This window comes from Schistocerca gregaria, chromosome 1, assembly GCF_023897955.1.
Source record: "Schistocerca gregaria isolate iqSchGreg1 chromosome 1, iqSchGreg1.2, whole genome shotgun sequence".
Classification (NCBI taxonomy): Eukaryota; Metazoa; Arthropoda; class Insecta; order Orthoptera; family Acrididae; genus Schistocerca; species Schistocerca gregaria.
The window spans coordinates 632,314,447-632,335,356 of NC_064920.1; the positions used below are offsets into that span (position 1 = coordinate 632,314,447).

General features: G+C 41.2%; 1 protein-coding gene across 4 annotated transcripts in view; it reads left to right on the plus strand.

Annotated features, from left to right (window-relative positions):
• The window catches only part of LOC126360045 (sodium/calcium exchanger 1), a 1,532,158-nt gene that overhangs the window by 216,977 nt on the left and 1,294,271 nt on the right, over positions 1 to 20,910 (plus strand). For all 4 annotated transcript variants that reach the window (XM_050007678.1, XM_050007679.1, XM_050007677.1 and 1 more), the window contains exon 3: positions 4,959 to 5,314. In XM_050007678.1, the coding sequence (XP_049863635.1) occupies positions 4,959 to 5,314 (356 nt within the window). The remainder of the gene's footprint in view (positions 1 to 4,958; positions 5,315 to 20,910) is intronic.

Sequence of the window (20,910 nt, forward strand, 5' to 3'; positions counted from 1 at the left end):
CTCTTTTTCCTCCACCGGCAGATTTGAAGACATACACCCAAACATTATTGATAGCGGAAATTATTCCTGGAATGGATGAGGAGAGCATGCAAGGTTATTACACAAAACAAATACTTTCGTACCGTGCATATTCTCTTTCCAATGGACTACAACTTAAAGAAAAGCCATTCGTGTAATATATACACGAGGTTACCGTGCAATGTACGAGAAAAATGAAAGTGGCTTAGACAGCCCCCTTTCAGTTTTTCCTATATGCTATTCCAGAATAAAATAATAGATAAATGATCTGAAACAGAACCCTCAATCAAACACTTGGGTGTGGATTTCAGATAGGCATGTAGATGTAGATGTAGTACTTTTCAGCAATACATTGCGTAGAATAAAGCCAGTCCTTGATCAAAAACTCATGTTTTATCGTGATTGAAGACAGGTGTAAGAGTTCACTGGATGACTGGTAACGATTTTCCTTGCGTTTCCATTTGTTTGCTGCCAACTCCAGAAAGTAGACGAGTTACATTAACCTGGGTACCTGCCCAATATGCTAGTACAGGAGAGTCAGTTAGTTTTGCATTATGTTTTTAATATCGCTGTGTTTATGTGAATAGCATATTTCAGAAGCTTTTGCACAAATCTTGACAAGAGGAAGTGTATTACTGAAAACAAAAGATAGGGTATTTCTGTTCATGTTTTTGGAACAATGAAGTTATAGAAGAGGCAGCCAAGCTCATTGCTGTCCCCTGGTAGTTAAACAACATTTGCTTGAAGTATTTTTATTTTGCTTCTGGACAAAAATGTACTTGGGATGTTGAAGATAAATGGTACACACCATGTACAGATTAATTCATTCATAATGACAGAGCATCAAAATAAATAACTGACACATTGATTTGTACTGGAGCACAATTTAACGATATTTGATTGGGTAATCAAGTTTATCAGTATCAGAACATCTATAATAACTGAAGTAAATCTGCTTATATAGTAGGTGTTCAGGATTGTTCTTCTAGTGTCTCTCTGACTCCAGTATTTCTGTGAGATATACTTTTTGTATATTGAGCGAAGACGGTAGTATTTCTACATCAACTACGTGAGGGTTTTCAAGTAATGCTGCAAAGATAAAGCCTATTTTCTGCAGTTTCCAGCTGCTGTAGTGTTCTTCAAGTTCGATGCACAATGATTCATACATTTTTCCCATACAGTACGAGCCACAGTCTTTGCAACAGATCTTATAGATCCCACTTTGGTTCATTACGAATTCCTCTGATCGCACATTATATGGAGAACTTCCTGATTTCTTATAAGTCCACCTGAACCTCAACTTCCGAAACGCTTAGATCCCCTTCTTTTCCAGTTTTCCCACAGTGCATCATTCACTTCTGTACAGTGTTGTATTCGAAACATGCACTATCCGACTAATAGTATCCACCCACTTATTAGTCGACACGAAACGGGGTGTGTCAATTTTTCACTTTTAGGACGGCTGGAGTCTGTTCTGCTGGAGACAGCTTCAATGTGGTATCTCAACATCGGTCGAGGAATGGCAGACGATTTTTTCTCAAAAGCCGAAACAAGAGACGGTAGTGATGTTGGACACTGGATTCTGGATCGAAGTCGACGTTCTGAGTCGTCCGAAAAATATTCCATTGGTGTCAGGTCGGGACTCTGGGCAGGGCATCCATTTCAAGAATGTTATTGTCCAGAAACCATTGTCTCGCAGATGCTGGTTTATTATGGGATGCATTATCATGTTGATACAGACTTCAAGAAGAATATAATAATTCCAATCCCAAAGAAAGTAGGTGTTGACAGATGTGAAAATTACCGAACTATCAGTTTAATAAGTCACAGCTGCAAAATACTAACGCGAGTTCTTTACAGACGAATGGAAAAACTAGTAGAAGCCGACCTCGGGGAAGATCAGTTTGAATTCCGTAGAAATGTTGGAACACGTGAGGCAATACTGACCCTACGACTTATCTTAGAAGCTAGATTAAGGAAGGGCAAACCTACGTTTCTAGCATTTGTAGACTTAGAGAAAGCTTTTGACAATGTTAACTGGAATACTCTCTTTCAAATTCTGAAGGTGGCAGGGGTAAAATACAGGGAGCGAAAGGCTATTTACAATTTGTACAGAAACCAGATGGCAATTATAAGAGTCGAGGGACATGAAAGGGAAGCAGTGGTTGGGAAGGGTGTGAGACAGGGCTGTAGTCTATCCCCGATGTTATTCAATCTGTATATTGAGCAAGCAGTGAAGGAAACAAAAGAAAAATTCGGAGTAGGTATTAAAGTCCATGGAGAAGAAATAAAAAATTTGAGGTTCGCCGATGACATCGTAATTCTGTCAGAGACAGCAAAGGACTTGGAAGAGCAGTTGTACGGAATGGATAGTGTCTTGAAAGGAAGATATAAGATGACCATCAACAAAAGCAAAACGAGGATAATGGAATGTAGTCGAATTAAGTCGGGTGATGCTCAGGGAATTAGATTAGGAAGTGAGACACTTGAAGTGGTAAAGGAGTTTTGCTATTTGGGGAGCAAAATAACTGATGAGGGTCGAAGTAGAGAGGATATAAAACGTAGACTGGATATGGCAAGGAAAGCGTTTCTGAAGAAGAGAAATTTGTTAACATCGAGCATAGATTTAAGTGTCAGGAAGTCATTTCTGAAAGTATTTGTATGGAGTGTAGCCATGTATGGAAGTGAAACATGGATGATAAATAGTTTGGACAAGAAGAGAATAGAAGCTTTCGAAATGTGGTGCTACAGAAGAATGCTGAAGATTAGATGAGTAGATCACATAACGAATGAGGGAGTACTGAATCGGATTGGGGAGAAGAGAAGTTTGTGGCACAACTTGACTAGAAGAAGGGATCGGTTGGTAGGACATGTTCTGAGGCATCAAGGGATCAACAATTTAGTATCGGAGGGCAGCGTGGAGGGTAAAAATCGTAGAGGGAGACCAAGAGATGACTACACTAAGCAGATTCAGAAGGATGTAGGTTGCAGTAGGTACTGGGAGATGAAGGAGCTTGCACAGGGTAGAGTAGCATGGAGAGCTGCATCAAACCAGTCTCAGGACTGAAGACCACAACAACAAACAGTCAAATATCGCCTCCGAACTTGTGCTCTACTGTACGCAGCAAAAAAGGGCATAAAATGCATTGGTGTCCTTCCGCATTTTGCGTTTTCTTAAGCAAGATAAGGGGCCCTCAACCTAACCACGAAAAAAAAACACCCATACCGTAAGATCACATCCTTTATACTTCAATGTTGGCACTATACGAAATGGCAAGCAATGTTCTCCAAACATTCCCCGAAACCGAAACCAAACCATCGTCAGAGGATATAGCGTGATTCTTCATTTCCAGTGAGTCGCTTCGAGCCATGCACTGTCAGGTGGCGTCACTTTCTTCATCATGTCAAGCGTAATGTGTGGCTTATGAGTATCTGCTTGACCATTGTATCCCTTCCTTTTTGACTCCCTACTTACAGTCACTGCGCTAGCTGACTGTTGGTAACATTTTGGACTCAAGAGTGACTCCTTTCGCTGATTTCAAGCAATTTTTTTATATTTACTGCCGCACGCCCCCTGCCCCCCTCCCCTACACGTAATACTCAATTGTCCTCGTGTGTCAATGCGTGACGTTTGGCTGGTCTTATGATTTTTCCTTTAAGATTCCACTTCAAAATCACACCAGCAACCAGCAGCAGAGAAGCTCCAGAAGGGTTGAAATGTCCGTAATCGACTGGTTATTCAGGTGGTGTGCAATGACTAGTCGACATTCGAAGTGACTGAGCTCTCCTGATCGACCTTTCTGCTGTTACTGCTTCTCTACTGACACGACAACGCTCTCCACCTACTATTGTACTCTCGCGGTGTCTAGTGGTCAGTTCAGCACTACATAGAGGTGTTATCTGATAATCTGAACGCTTAGATACTTCTTCTTCAAATGAAGGCGAATGTTCTATACTGATAAGACTTCTTTTGGCCAGGAATGCTCTCTTCGCCTGTACTAGTCTACTTTTTATGTTCTCTTTACTTCGTCCATCATCCTCAACGTCGTCTATTTCGTGGTCCCCATTTTTGATTTTACATTTATCTGTAATCTCATTTTGGGTGCTCTTCACTACTTTCGTTTTCCTTTGGGTTACTCTCAGTCCATATTGTATTGTCATTGGACTGTTCGCTTCATTCAACAGTTCCTGCAATTCTTGCCAAATTTAATTGAGGGTAGCAATGTCATAAGCGTATCTACTCAATGATATTCTTTCGCCATGAATTATAGTCTCACGTATTAAAATTTATTTCCCTATTTGCTTTCTGAATGTACAAGTATCGAAAGATAGCATCCACCTCATAAACCCTTCTAATACTGTTCGTTCTCTGTTCTTTGCCTGCAGTTGATATATATTTTCCTTAAACATTGGAACATTTGGCACCATTTTACAGTGTGGAACGTTTTTTCCAAATCTAAAAATCCCATGAACGTGTCTCGATTTTTCTCTGGTCGTTCTTGCAGTACGGAGCACGTCAGAACCGCCTCTCTGGTACCTTTACGTTTCCTAAGGCCAAACTGAGCGTCACCTAATAGATCCTCAGTTTCGTTTCCTTTCTTGTGTATATTATTCACGTCTGCTGTTTTGCTACACCAGCCATTAAGGTTATTCTACGATAAATTTCGTATATATCTGCCCTTTCTAGGATGATATTTCTTCAAAAGCCTGATAGTATGTCTCCAGAAGACTCATAGATTCTAGAAAACAGTTTGCATAGACAAATTGGCACTACTCTCAAAGATTTTAGAAATATTGAAGGAATGGCTTCTACCGCTTCCGCCTTATTTGATCGCAAGTCTTCCAAAACTCTGTTAAGATCTGAGTCTAACTCTGCTGGTGCATCCGCTTCCGCGGTCTTAGCAGTTACCGATGGAGCGTATTGCGGTTGTGCCGCGCAGGTGATCGACGACGACGTGTTCGAGGAGGACGAGCACTTCTACGTGCGGCTGAGCAACGTGCGCGTCGCGGAGCCCACGTCCAAGTCGCCGACGGCGGTGCCGCCGCCGCAGCTGGCCAGCCCCTCGCTGGCCACCGTCATGATCCTGGACGACGACCACTGCGGCGTGTTCGCGCTCGCCGACCGCGACGTCGAGATCATCGAGTCGGTGGGCACGTACGAGCTGCGCGTGACGCGCTACAGCGGCGCCAGGGGCCGCGTCGCCGTGCCCTACTCCACCGAGGACGGCACCGCGCACGCCGGCAAGCAGTACGAGGCCGCCAGCGGCGAGATCATCTTCGACAACAACGAGACCGAGTGAGTACCCGAGCGCAGCCTGCCAGGCTACAGTGATCAGCCAGAGCATTGTGACCACCGACCTTCTGCCGAGATAAATCCGTCTAGGTGAAAGTAGCGTCTGCTGGCGAGGAATGACTGCTAGTCAGACACATCTACGGTGCTTGTGGTGTCAGCGAGCAGGTGCGTAGAATGAGGAAGGCGCGCGATCTATCTCAGTTTGACCGAGGGCTGCGGTGAGTGTATTCAACAGATGGCGAAACAAAAGTGAAACCACGTTCAGACGTCGTGTGGTTGGACGGCCGCTCCTCATTACACTTGTCGGAAGTCGTAGACCTGACAGCTTGCTAAAACAGGACAGGCACTTTAATGTTGGTGTTGTGTACATAGTTCCGCGTAGTCAGCGCGTAAACAACTTTCCCACTAGAGCGCGCCCCGCTAAGCACAACAGCGCAGGCGCAGCGCTCGTCCGTCTCCGCACTACGAAATGCCGCTGTCTTAGAGCCGGACCAAATTCTGCTTCCGCCGATCAGCGAGATTGCTGCTAACGTAGAACCTTTTTTCCTCGCGGATCACACTCGCAAAGTGATACCTGAACGCTCGAGGTATTATAACGAGTGTACAGACCTCCGATTAGTCAGTCTGCATCAGTCTGCATTAGTCTGCATTTGCCTGTACCAGTCTATAGTCAAGTTTCAGTCTGTGCCTAGTAAGATTATCACATTTCTGTACATAGCCATGAAGATAAATGTATAAAACACTTTTGTCAAGTATCAGAGATATATGTGAGAATAAGATTAACGTACCATTACCAAAGGAACTTCAGATTGTCAATTGTAAACAACATCCAGAATCAAGTTACGTAATGTCTATCCTTTTTATTATTTTAATAAATGTGTGTGAATATTAATCAAGTCCTGTTTAAAGTTGGTCACCGTCAACCTACTACTCTCAGCGTGCAAGTGGCAATTCTATCGTCTGACCTAACGGCAGAAGATAAACACGCCACGATAAGACCACGAGACATATTGCTGACACTCGCCTACTTCGCTAGAGAGACAAGTCAACTAATCTGATGGTGTGTGTACCGAAGGACTTACAGTACGCACACCACAGTTGGGCGGACCAGTCTTAACACCACGACATTGGCTGCTACGACTGAAATGGGTGTGTGCCCATCGGCATTGGACATTGGCGTAGTGGCAGAACGTTGAATGCTCTGATGAATCCCGATACCTTCTTCAACATGTCGGTGGGAGGGTGCGAATCAGTCTTCTTCCAGGGGAACAGCTCTTTGATACCTATACAGCGGGCGGAGACAAGCCGACGGCGGCTCCATTGTTCTCTGGGGAACATTCACGTGGATGGCCGTAGGTCCAACGGAGATCTTGCAAGGCACGGTGACAGCAAAGGAGTATCATACACTGGTTGCAGACAACCTAGATCCCTTCATGACGATCATGTTCCCAGACGGAAAAGGCATTTTTCGCCATGTCACAAGGCTAGGAGTGTGATGGAGTGGCTCAAGCAACACAGTGTCGAGTTACATTCGATGTGCTGGACCCCCCAGCTCACCAGATCTGAGCTTGATCGAACACATATGGACTGTGACTGAACGTGGCGTCAGAGATCATCGACCTCTTCCCCGAAATTTAGGGGCATTAGGTCGCTTGCATGTTTAGATGTGGTGCCAACTTCCTCCACCTACCTTCCAAACCTTCATTGCTTCAGTGCTGCGACGCTTCGCCACGGTTATCCAAATAAGCCAAATGTTGACATGCCGGTTCTTAGGTAGGTGATCATAATGTTCTGGCTGATCAGTGTATAGCAGCGTCTAGCAGCGCCAGCGGCGGCCGCCCTAGTAAATAAAACGCCATCAGGACAAATCGACGAAATAACTGATCCACCAAGCCGGTTTTTAGAGTCCAACCAACAAGTGTTTTCATGTAGTCACACTCAGAACTCTTTAGAGATTTTTCCTGAAGTCTCTCATCTGCATTATTTCATCTCTATCCGAGTTCTGGAAAACTGTCAGCTATTTTAAACCTGTAGAACGTAATCAAGAGTTATTTTTATTTATTCAGGTTTCTGCCATAGCTGGGTTCAGTTACTTGATGGTGATTAGTTTTGAAGGTTAACATTCACTCTAAAAAGCGTTGGCTGTATTTCAAGTGTTTGCTAGCGCTTAGTTTACTAATAAACGTACAAGACATTTTCGGAAAACAGATTATAGTCTAAGAAAAATTTGAAATGCAGACAATAGTTTGAGACGGAACGTTAACTGAATATATAACGTTAACTTAATAAATAATAATCAAATATGAGCTTCTGGTACTTTTATTCACAAAATGTTGGCATCACATCGGTTATGTGTTTTCCTTTAATGTCTTTCTTTGGTAGCCGTCTTATATTCACGGTGTTCCAGACAAGGTATTTTTCTCCTTAATTTAGAAAATAATAACAGTAAGGAGTATTTAAAATAATAACAGAAACGAGTATTTATCAAGACATATAAACTTAAGAAATGTTATTACTTGTGCAGAATCAATACCCACTCGCACTCTCGGCATTTTAATTAAATGCTTGGTATTCCACTGAAAAGGCATCGATTCTGATGAATACATTTTAATAAAAAGACTGTCAGCATGATTATCATTGATTGTCGTCTAAAAGTACGTGTAATGTATGACAACGAGTGCAAACAACTTAGTATTCAAGCTAGTTATCATACATAGCTAAATAATTATATAACTCAGTTTGATTGAAATATTAATCATAGAACAATAAATTACGGTCACCAGCTCGTGTTGGAGCTACAGTTATGACTCTGAATCCGTTTGGTTGCAAATAATATTAAGTGACAGTTATTGAGATGTGTTTAGGCAGCAACATTAAACGTACAAGTGGAGGCACAATGAAAATGCCACTACAGGAAGTCAACCTATTACTATATACTTGCAATTATTACATATTTCATGCCAAATTTGTAGAAGTTCCGCTCACCATGATTTTACAAATTGCAGCAATAACTACAAATATCTCCGAAATTACGATCGCCAAAATTGCATAATACATAATATGAAACATAATGATTTTTGTTTAAATGTTGAAATTCATTATAACTAACCAGTTCATGTTAACATGCACGAAATTTTTTTCTCACACCATTTTAGTACGTAGTTGAAGTGCCACAACAAACCCTAAATTACTGTTTATTATCAATGCACCTTATTTCTTGAATTTGTTAAATTTAAGCATCAACGGCAAATGCATTTAAGTTCTTTGAGTCTAGTAATACGTAAAATTTCGCCCGGAAATAATTATGATACGAAAACATCTACTGATGGTTGATGACGTGTGTAAAATATTAGCACTGAATGCTAATTATAGTTTTCCAGAAGTTAATATAATGTTCTAAATTAATGAATATACGACACTGGCAAGTATATTACAAAAGTGCACTGCTAAACGGAGCAGTCTTACTTTATTGTGGATTCCAGATGTGCGGTATTGCGTTACAATAATAATTGGCGACATGCTGTTCTTTCCATTTGTGTTAAATATGGCCACGTAGTACACTTCTCCCATTATTCCGTGTGCAAACTCTTCTTGATTAACAGTGTACTGTGATCCAGACAGATGCTCACTAATTAAACATTTACAGTGCCTTTCTGCACTTTGGATACCATACAGACAATAAACGCAATCCGTGTCCAACCACTGTTCATTTGCAACTCGCTCTGCTAGCCTGCACACGCTCGCGCTTCAACAATGTTAACTCTTAACAATGTCTTTGGATTCTATAGAATGCAAGATAGCTGACGTAGCCAGCGTTTTTACTGCAGGAATTCAAAATATAGTTTTTGAATAGTCTCTCACAAATTTATGTTACAGTTCTTCAATTAATAATTGTAGCCAGTAGAATAATAAAACATGTACGTTTACATTCTTAAAATTCACAATGTATCCCAGTTCCGTTAAGACAGTGGCTATGAAAAGTAGAATCGATGGATTATGTTAACAAAATCATCATATTTTTCGAAAATAGTCTCACCCTGAATCAATAGACAGCTAACTACGTTTTGAAACAGACACTATTTTCCTTTTTTCGAATTGCATTTAGTACTGCAGTGCAATTTTGTTGGATGTCCTCAACTGCATCGTAATTGCGTCCTTTCGCTTCCAACTTCAATTTGGGGAACGAGAAGCCGGCTTGGGCCAAAGCCGGCGAATACGGTAGGTGAGGCAGGACTGTGATCCATTTGCTGGCCAAAATCTCGCACACAGTCTTCGCTTTATGGGCTATGTCATTTTCGTGGAGGAGCGACCAGGTATTTGCTTCTAGGTATTCGGATCGAATTCGATGAATTCCTGCACACAAATGTCGGACGACTCAGAAAAATTGATGCTGCCCCGCTGCTCCATCGCCGTTTTTCGATCAGCATCAGACGCGCACGTTGTCATATTTACGCTCAGTACGCTTGCTGCAGTGACACGGCTGTTGTTGAAGCTTCAAGGATGGTGACGCCACAGCTCGCCACGAGATAGCATTGTAGTTTGGAATTTCACGCAAACCGTCCTTGCGGAACTGGGAAACATTATATATTATCAAGACCGCAAAATAAAATGAAGTGATAGGTATGAGCACAGTGTAATAAGTTATGAACATGGTTCATTCAGTTACTTTCTAAAGAATTGCAGCAACGAGTTATAATTTTTTAAACAGAAAAGTATTTTTTCTATCGTGTAGCTGATGTATTTAAACGACCTGTGTACTAATCGTTTTAATTCAGTCACTTAACCGCCGAGTCACCGAGTTAGGATGCTAAAAATATTTAAAATTTCAGGTGTCCGCTGTCTGTCGTTCTTAAGAATGTCCCGCACGATCACCCGATTTCATACGAGAAGATTGTTTTTTGTAGGAATAACTAAAGAACCGCGTTTGTGCCAGTGAACTCAAAACTCTAGATGAATACGAACGAGGCTCCGTGACAGGAGCAGCTTCCCATCTCACCTGCAGGTCATTTTGAAGGAGCGTTTAGTAGTGCATTCATCATAATAGTTACTGTTTTAAGCACCTCCCTTTAATGAAAGTTCCACTACCACAACATCCATCTGAACACAGCCAATTATGTAGAGCAAGTTGCATCAGCCCTTAAAACTTTGAATCTTTCTAGATATCTATCTAAACATAACATAAATTCCTTTTAAATTAATTTGTACACAGTTGGTTTAAATACACCAACCACATACTTGAAAAAATAATGTTCTGTTTAAAAAAGATTAGAAACCGTTGCTGTAACTCTCTGTTCGTAACTACGCAGAAATAGTAACATTGTTTTCGACTACCTATTCAAATAAGAATTCCTTTCACTTATTAAAAGTTGCAGGTAAAAGAACCTCATCTGAAACACCTTGCGTATAGCCTACATATCATCTGAAAGGACTCGCATGTCTTTTTCTTTATTAACCATACTGCAATTTAAGAGAGTGTTTACCTGATGCATTTAGCTCCTATTTACAAAGCAGTAGTCCGAAACTCTTTTCATTGTTTCTTAGGCCATTATTAGGGGCTGCCGACACACTAATCTCGAAGTACATGTTGGCAAGCCTGTCATGAGCGCTCATGGAAAGTTATGATGGCGAAACAGATGTTTTATTTATCAAACGACGTAACAGTGTTTTCGTTTCCATCATTGAAGGAATATTAAATTTTTAACGTAAGAAGCACACTTAAATACGAGGTATAAACTGAATTTCGACGAGGAATATTTCGTTAAGAGGGGAGAAGGCACACAAATATTAAGTAAATAATTTAAAACAGAGTTTTCATTTTCGGCTTTTGCCGCATCAGAGCGTTTCTACTATCGGCATACAATGTATTCTGCAAGATATGAATCTAAGTAAACAGAAAAATAACGGAAAATAAAACAGTCAGCTTCCAAGCTAACGTAGACGATACACTACAGCTCTAGCTGTCACCACGATCTAAATTCAATATTCAATTTTGCCATACCACAACAACACTGTCTCCTTCTAACCTAACCTCGTTCAGTGCTACAGATTTTTTCCGTTAGTGTATTTGCTTTGTCTCTTATGTCCTTTTTCTGTTGATGACTCCTTAGCAACTGAAACAGATCAACGCTGTTACCAGTTTTTACGGTCAAGGCAACTTCAATAAAACGTTTCCTTGTCAATAAAATTACTTTATTGATTGACCTCCATATGTTTACTATTTTTGTTCATCAAATCGTGTGCAGTTACTATTGAAGGTGAAGCACTTTTGGACGCTCGAAAATTGAATTCTCGTCCTAATAGACCAATGGTTTGCTTAGAATTTAATACCCAACCTATACTTACTGATAGTCAAGTCTAGAAAACATTTGTGTGTAAGAGATGTTCAGTCAGTATGACTGCTGTCGAAGTCTATTTATTGTTGTTCGTTGGAAATAGTTCAAATTTCCATTTCTTAGTCCACCGCTTAGTGCTTTTTCACATTAATTACCGATCGTCTAGAGTGATTCTTAATTGTGTGCGAGATGTAACCTGTTTATCTAAATATTAACTTTTTTTGTTATTTAGTTGTTCTAACATATGGTTTCGCGAAATGTAATCCGTTCTTTCGTAGAGTAGCTAGTTTTCGAACTGGTAACTGCAAAGATAAAAAAAGGAGAAAAAAGCGATAACTGAAACCATATCCTGGGACTGAGCTAGTATCTAACCCTACTCTTTAATCAGTGAAATTTTTCTAGCCGAACTTCACGACAAAATAATCTAAGATTAAGGTTTACGCAGTGCAGCTTTCCGGGTTCAGATTGATTAGATTTCATTTTTAGTGCTAATCTAAGATCAAATGCAGTCGGCCACAAGCATACTGTTCAAATTCACAACAGAAAATTTCACTTTCGACCGCACGCTGTCCGTTACTGTGAAAGCGTTTTACGTTACTGTGGGTTGATGATAATATCGGAAACGGTTTCTAACGAGGAATATTGTCAACAATATGACGAAGAGGACGTTTATGGAAATTGTTTCAGAAACATCCACGCGAAATTCCTATGAAAAAAAAGGAAAAAAACTGCGCAACATCTACGAACAAGCGGAAGATATAAATAGCAGGACCGAACAATAAGAAACTACTCGAATATTGCCAGTTGGACAGAATTTGTCACGATATCCCTCAAGAGGACACCCAACAACTCTAGCAATAAATGCCAAACGAATAATCGCTTGCATAAGGGCCAGTAGTGGACCAACACGTTATTGACTTGATCAACTTGTGAAGCTCTGTCTGTGAAATAAATCATCCAATTTTTCTGAAATTGTACTCGTTTGTTTGTCTGTACATGTACCTATTTCCGTCCCCTTCGAATAATTCCTTTGGTCTTAATTTTTTTTATGACTTTTCCCTTTCTGTTAGAATGACTGCTTAAACGCCTCTGTGTGCGCTGTAATTAGCCTAACCTTGTCTTCGCGATCTCCACTGTAGCGATTCGCGGAGGATGTAATGTAATATTGCTATATTCATCACTTAAGGCTGGTTTTGGAGACTTTCTAAGTAGGTTTTCAAGGGATAATTTGTTCCTCTCTTCAAGCATCTGCTGCTTCAGTTCTTTCAGCTTCTTTGTGACACTCTCACACGAATAGGACAAAAGTGTGACTATTCTTGTTTCCCTTCATTGTATCTGTTCCACATCCCTTGTTAGAGGTGTTGCTATGGGTACCACACGCTAGAACATTATTCTACGATGGGTCAAACGATTGGTTTGTATACAGTCTCACAGAAAGTGAAATAGCATCGAACACTGTATTGTAAGACAAGACAGGAACTACAAAATAATTCCAAAGAAGTACGAACGTGTGCCTAAATATATAAAGTGATAAATAAATGTTTGCGCTTAAATAAGTGGTCTTTCTTGGTTCTTGTCTGTGAAAAAATCATTATTTTGGTAAAATCAATACGTCGTGCTCATTCATTTTTTACAGTTCCCTTCTTACCTTCATCTATACTCTGTGGATCACTATAATATGCGTGCAAGAGGATATTTCTTACCGATTCACACATCACAGCTCAGTTTGTCTTCCATGTACAGACGTGACGTGGGCAGAATCGCTAATTGTTGACCACCGTGCGCGCTTAATTGCATTATTTTAAATGCTGCTGTCTACGGGATGGATTCGTAGCTGGCTGAAGAATAGTTGCAGTTTATGCAACGAAGACAGGTCTCTGGCAGTGTTTCAAGCACGTTCTTGCAAGATGTACTGCATGTTGGCGTGAGTTCTGCCAAATATTATAATTCAACATAATATGATATTTCACAGAAATATCATAAGGGTATGTCGATGAAAAATTTGAGTGTTTCATTTTAGATACAATTGCCGCTGGCTCACAGGCGGTATGTATGTAAAGACGTAGTTTGTTAGAGAATTTACACTGGATGCTTCACCTCTTACAGATGCTGAAAGTTTCGTAAAGTAGTATGTCGAACAGTCATTACCGACAGCGCCATTCCTATGAGGTCACATGCAGCAGCAATGTCCATATTCAGATTTCAGAACTTTGATCGCTGTATTGATTATTTCTAACACTTTAGATTTAAAAAAAAAAGCTGTGGGAATCAATTGTGGGTTAAGACCTATTGCGACGCTTCGATCATCACATCTCTTTCTCGTAAGACTTCAGCTTGTCAGAGCCTCACGAGCACCAGTGAATCTCTCTTTAAGTACAGCGATCGCTACGCATTTGCCAACCAAACGTCTCGAGTTTAGTGTCATTAGCGTCATCTTGGAAGAACGTACGGAACAATTTTTAAAAATTTACACCGTAGCATGCCGAGGGCAAAATAAATAAATAAATAAATAAATAAATAAATAAATAAATAAATATGTAGATGCTATAAATTCTCTCGAAGTGTAGAACTGTTAATTAATTAGTCCCTACAATACCTTTAAGAACTAAATTCAAATGCTGACTTGAGTCTTTTTTACTCGCCATTGTACGCGCCAGTTATGGTGGATGCCCCGCCATAGTTTAGCCGCAACATTTGCCCACTTCTTCCCTTCGTTGTATAGATTCAGCAAACTGATGTTCGTGTCATAACGGAGACTGACCTTTGACCTGTATGAAGAAAGTAAATTATTAACATATATACCTCTGAAGGACATCCAGAAGCTTCTTGCATTACATAACTAAGGAATCCGCTAGAATAATGGATTTTAATATTTTTTTCCGTTTTCCTGTCCATTTTGATTTTTGCTTATTTTATTTTTTTCTTCGTCCTGTTTGTCCTCTGGGGTCTTGGAGAATTGCCAGAGGTGCCCCCAATCTAAGTATGCCATACTGTTATCGTTGGATATTGTCCTTAATTGTGCGGTGAGTAACTCCGTCTAAGACGAAACAAATCACGGCGTTATCAACAATACACGAGTCCTTGCGGCGGCCGACGCCGTTGCTTAGCATCAGTTTGAGCCGAAGCTCCTGACCAGCGACATGAATGTGTGTCTCTCCCTTCTGCGAACTGTTACGAAAACCGAGAAATACAGTATGAGCAGTTAACGGCGATATCAGTGAGAAGGTAAGCTGTCGACAAACATCTGACTTCTGCCAATCCGCAGCACTCTGAACTCATTCCTTAAATCGGTTGTAGCTTTCTGTGCACTCTCAACATAAATTCTGACATTCTTTTATGTGTATATGATGGTCGAGATGTTTTACGAGGTAACTATATTATGGCGCTTTTATTCTGCAAAATAGTTATCCGGATTGTTTATCACGGTTATTCTGAAGCATTTTGTGTTGGAGCAGCTTGAGTCGAGTGTATCATCGTGGTTTCTTGAAACACATGTTCTCTATCCGTATACCGTTAAATTGGTACTTTTAACAAATTACGAAGCTTTGTAGGCACTTTTTATATCTCAAGATGGTATTGTATTTCAGAAATTTTATTTTCCGTTTAGTAACAGGAATCCAAAAGATGTTTATATTACCGTAATGAGATATATTTTGAAATTATTGATTCTGCTGACATTCAAGTAAATAAACTGGATGAGTTTTATTGTGTCGCTACCTGTGCAGCTAGTACGCTGGATCCTAGAGCGGTGAGCCCGCCAATATTTACTTGGCTTCTTGTCTCCCTAGTACTGGAAAGGTAAACTGTGCTGGAATTTGAGGAACTAATATTTTGAATGTCTTGTATTTGTGGTGCTCCGTATATTTTAGAAATTATAATTATGTCATATTAATAATTAATTGTAAGACATAAACTTATAACAAGCAGCTAATTATTAATATGACATATTTAAAGTATTTTGAATCATCTCGCCACCAACTTTAGCGATTTAACAATACCATGCTTAATACATATGACACCATAGGCGTCACTGTTAATCCCGTGCTTCAATTGCACTACATTCGAGTTTGTGGTCTAGAGATGGCATCTTTGCCTGTTAATGAAAACGTTCTCGGCCCCGTGTTCAAACTCAATTGCTTTCTAATTTTTGAATAAATATCTTTAAAAGCTATGGATGAAGACTCCCGGTATAAGGTGTTACCCTCGTTCTATCAACGGTCTTGTCAAAGGGCAGAGGAGCGGACAGAGTTTCAGGGTGTTGGGACTTGGGGAGAACAGGAATTATGGACATGAGGACGCAGAAGGCAATGGAACCGTTGCATTAAACACTCACAGTGTATACTCGCTTGTGGACTTGTAACAGAAAGGTGTTATGATGATCTCTCTGTAGGCAAAAGATTCAAAATTAGTCCTCTACTCAGGTCTGCGGAAGGGGACTGCCAAGTGCGAAGTAACCAAGAAAAATATTGAATAACCCACAAAAGATTAACATACTACGAGTCAGAGCGTTGAATGTAAGAATTTTGATCGCGGTAGGGAACCTATAAGAACTGAAAAGAGAAGTGCTATGGCTAAGTCTGGATGTATCGAGGGTCACTGAAGTGAAATGGGAAGAAGATACGAATTTCTGGTCAGACGAAAATCGGGTAATATCGTCAGCAGCAAAAAATGGTGTAACGCGTGTAGGATTCGTCATGAATACGGAAGTAGGGCAGAGAGTGAGTCACTGAGACAATTCAGTGATAGAACTGTTCTCATCAGTATCGACAGCAAATCAATGCCGATAATAGTTGGGTATACGTGTCGACGTCACATGCATAATGTGAGAAGATAGAGAAATTATATGAGGCTGCTGAACGGGTAATTCATTATGTAAAACGATATAACAATCTAATTATCATGGAGGACTGGGGCGCGGTGGTAAGGGAAGGAATAGAAGAAACAGTTGCACAAGAATGTGACCTTAGTAGCAAGATTGAGGGAGGAGACCGACTAATTGAGTTCTTCAGTAAATTTCAGCTACTAATAGCTAATATAGTTTTCAAAAATCACAGGAGGATGAGAAGGAAGAGATCATTTGGAAAAGCTCGTTTACTCCAGCAACGCATAACATTTGAGTTTAGAGCGTGCCCAGTGACCCTGCAACAGACTGTCATTAAGATTACTGGACGCTATTCTGTACTTCCTTACCCTTTTTATGAACGGGGAAAATCTGTATTATTTCCAGCCAAAAGAGACCTTCACTATTTGAGACGTTGTCTATAAAAGTGAGGTTGGGAAGAAGCTAATTACGCAGCGTATTCGATGCAAGATCTAATAAAGAAACCGTGAGTCAGTTTGCGCTCCAGCCGAGCGGCTGTACCGGAGTAGGATACACATTTACATGTAAAATTTAATTTTTCGGATTTCCGTGTTTCGTTATAAGCTTTAGCACGAGACTGATGTATGGGAGGCTCCTCCATTTGCTATTCCTTGAAATACGTTCTAGTTATTCAAATGGTTCAGATGGCTCTGAGCACTATGGAAATTAACATCTGAGGTCATCAGTCCCCTAGACTTAGAACTACTTCAACCTAACTAAGCTAAGGGCATCACACACGTCCATGCCCGAGGCGGGATTTGAACCTGCGACCGTAGCGGTCGCGCGGTTCCAGACTGAAGCGCCTAGAACCACTCGGCCACACTGGCCGGCCATTCTAGTTGTTCTTATCATTGCTCTTCGTTTCACAAAGCTGAGCTCATATATTTAATCAACGTGCCTGCTTCAAGTGATGTACCATTGTTGCTCTGGTGTTAAAACTATCGAATTTTTCATCTTTCTACTTCACTTAATGCTACAATTGTCCACATGCAAAGGCATTCTGTGATCGGCTTCCCCAACTCAATATTTTACATCCCAATACAAACTCGTAGATATTCCTTTCCTGTCCATGGATCAAATTTTAAGTTGACCTTTTAAGTTTCCTTCGGGAGTTCCCGAAAAGGCATCCAGGATAATGAAAAAAAATTCTTTATTCTTCAAACTACATGATGTATATTTACCCACCACTAGGTGGGTCCTAATAATGCAGCTCATGTTTATTAGTTACTAGGAAATTTGTTATTTCTGTTTTCACTATGGGCACTTCTAAGTATTCTACATATTACTTTTATTGCTACGTTCTTGGAGTTGATATTATTCTGTATCTACTACTTTGATAACTACTTTACTCTACCTGCAGCGTTACAGGTGTGCCAGCGTGTTATGAACCTACGTTTTGGCCGTGCCCTCCGAGCTAATCCCAGTGGGCGTGCCTCTGGCACCGAGCTGGCCCAGCATATTTGAATCGCTGCAGTTCTATGCTGATGGTATTATTCTATCTTATCCTACGTCTAAACTAATACTTATTCCTACTGCCATGTCCGGCGAGTGTCTTGATCAGTTTAAATGTGCACCCTCCACCCAGTCGGAGACGTGGCGGATCCCAGCCGTGAAGCGGCTGCCCAAGTCGACGCCGCGGCGGTACAGGACAGGTGTACGGATTCTAAGTCGGGTTTGGTTGGCTCTGAGCACTGTGCGACTTAACTTCTGAGGTCATCAGTCGCATAGAACTTAGAACTACTTAAACCAACCTAAGTAACCTAAGGACATCACACACATCCATGCGCGAGGCAGGATTCGAACCTGCGACCGTAGCGGTCACTCGCCTCGAGACTGTAGCCCCTAGAACCGCACGGCCACTTAGGCCGGCTCGGGTTTGGTACTTCGCTCGTTATTTCATTGGAAAGGTTGTTTAGTGTTTGAAAATGGTCCTCTTGCCTGAGCAGGTGGTACGTGTCGTAATTTGGTAGTTGTTGTCTTAATTGTGCCGCTACATCGTCGAAGAGGTCTCGCCCATACACCACGTGGTCTGGGGTGCCCTGTATGGCCCCACAGTCACACCTTGGTGTAGCCCGCTTCCCCAGCATAGGTGTTCTGGGTACGGTCCATGTCCGGTAAGGAAGTGCAGCAGTCCTCTTGATTGTTTGAAGTATTTGAGCTGTAATCGCTCCATAATATTGAGCACCAACTCGTGCGTTCTACGACCCATCTCGACGTTATCCCACTGTTCCTGGCAGAGTTACTCCTTTCCTCCTCCCTACGTTTAATTTCATATTTATTCCCTACGTGAATCCCCATTAGTCCGACTGTTTTATCCCTGTTCTCCGTTTTTTACCCAGTGTCATGCCGCCTGTTCTCTGTTTTTATATCAAGAGGACAGAATCCCATTAGTACTAATAATGCTCCTCCCGGAGATCCAAAATAATTTACTGGGTTCTGTCAATCAGAAATACATCATAGCAGACGCATATAAGTGAATATCGCCAAGTGTGATTATACCTTTGTTATTAGTCGCCAGCATGGCACAACATCGAATTCCTATCGGAAATCTATATATGTAGAATCTGGATGCCTGTGTCCATGATTTGTGATGTATTTGGGATTTGCGATGGACGTGAAGGCGTCTAAAGCGGTGCTGGTTTTTGGCTGAGACCTTCTTTTTTACCTGAAGTGCACCATTAAGTTCAAGCTCAGAACATGTTTAACATCCTCCAAGAAAGATACATTGCAGCTGTTGCGTTATAATTTTTTTTAATTTTTATTTATTTATTTATTTATTTATTTTTGCACTTGGTTTTGTGTCTTTCTTATAAACAGGAGCTAACTATATTTTTAAGATCGGGTTAAGATATTTTCAGTCTTTATGCTTCACGTCAAAATAATTTGCAAGCTAAAATCTATCAGTATCGAAATTTTCATGCAAAATTAAACTGCGATGTCTGCAGTTGAGGGTCTGTATTATGTAAGAAATATTTCCTGTGAGAACTCACAACAAAGATAGATAACAAAACAGATTCTTTGTGGGTGGTGTTAGAAATGGGGTGAAATGACGCACTAACCTTGGAAAAGAGCGTGTGGAAATATACATCTACATCTACATCCATACTCCGCAAGCCACCTGACGGTGTGTGGCGGAGGGTACCCTGAGTACCTCTATCGGTTCTCCCTTCTATTCCAGTCTCGTATTGTACGTGGAAAGAAGGATTGTCGGTATGCCTCTCTGTGGGCTCTAATCTCTCTGATTTTATCCTCGTGGTCTCTTCGCGAGATATACGTAGGAGGGAGCAATATACTGCTTGACTCTTCGGTGAAGGTATGTTCTCGAAACTTTAACAAAAGCCCGTACCGAGCTACTGAGCGTCTCTCCTGCAGAGTCTTCCACTGGAGTTTATCTATCATCTCCGTAACGCTTTCGCAATTACTAAATGATCCTGTAACGAAGCGCGCTGCTCTCCGTTGGATCTTCTCTATCTCTTCTATCAACCCTACCTGGTGCGGATCCCACACTGCTGAGCAGTATTCAAGCATTGGGCGAACAAGCGTACTGTAACCTACTTCCTTTGTTGTCGGATTGCATTTCCTTAGGATTCTTCCAATGAATCTCAGTCTGGCATCTGCTTTACCGACGATCAACTTTATATGATCATTCCATTTTAAATCACTCCTAATGAGTACTCCCAGATAGTTTATGGAATTAACTGCTTCCAGTTGCTGACCTGCTATTTTGTAGCTAAATGATAAGGGACCTATCTTTCTATGTATTCGCATCACATTACACTTGTCTACATTGAGATTCAATTGCCATTCCGTGCACCATGCGTCAATTCGCTGCAGATCCTCCTGCATTTCAGTACAATTTTCCATTGTTGCAACCTCTCGATACACCAAAGCATCATCTGCAAAAAGCCTCAGTGAACTTCCGATGTCATCCACCAGGTCATATACATCTGCCGCACGCAGCAGAAATTATTCAATCCCTCTAGTTCTTCCTGCTGAACGTATGCAGGCCTCAGAATAATACGGCTGCTTTCGCGCCCTTGTACTGCCGCAAGAAATGCCGGGTAGTGGCATAACATTGGTATACAGCGTGCATACATTGCAGATATGGCACAGGACGAGAATGTTTACGATTGGAGAGCTAGTGGCGCTTTCACGTTTCCCCTGCGTAGTTGTGAGTCAGAACGTGAAATATGTGGTGCGCTAAGTAACGCCAGTAATAAAAAAGCTGGCCTTGTCCTCTAACACGGTTCAGCATGCGAATAAAAAGCTGGTGTTGACGAGGCATAACGGGCACTGAATGGAAAGCTGAGAGTGCAGGGCAGAGAGAGGGAGAAACAGCGGCGAGAGCGAGAACGGAACTCGCCGGGCGAGGGTAACGGCGCCGGGGGCGGGTCTGCGCGGTATTT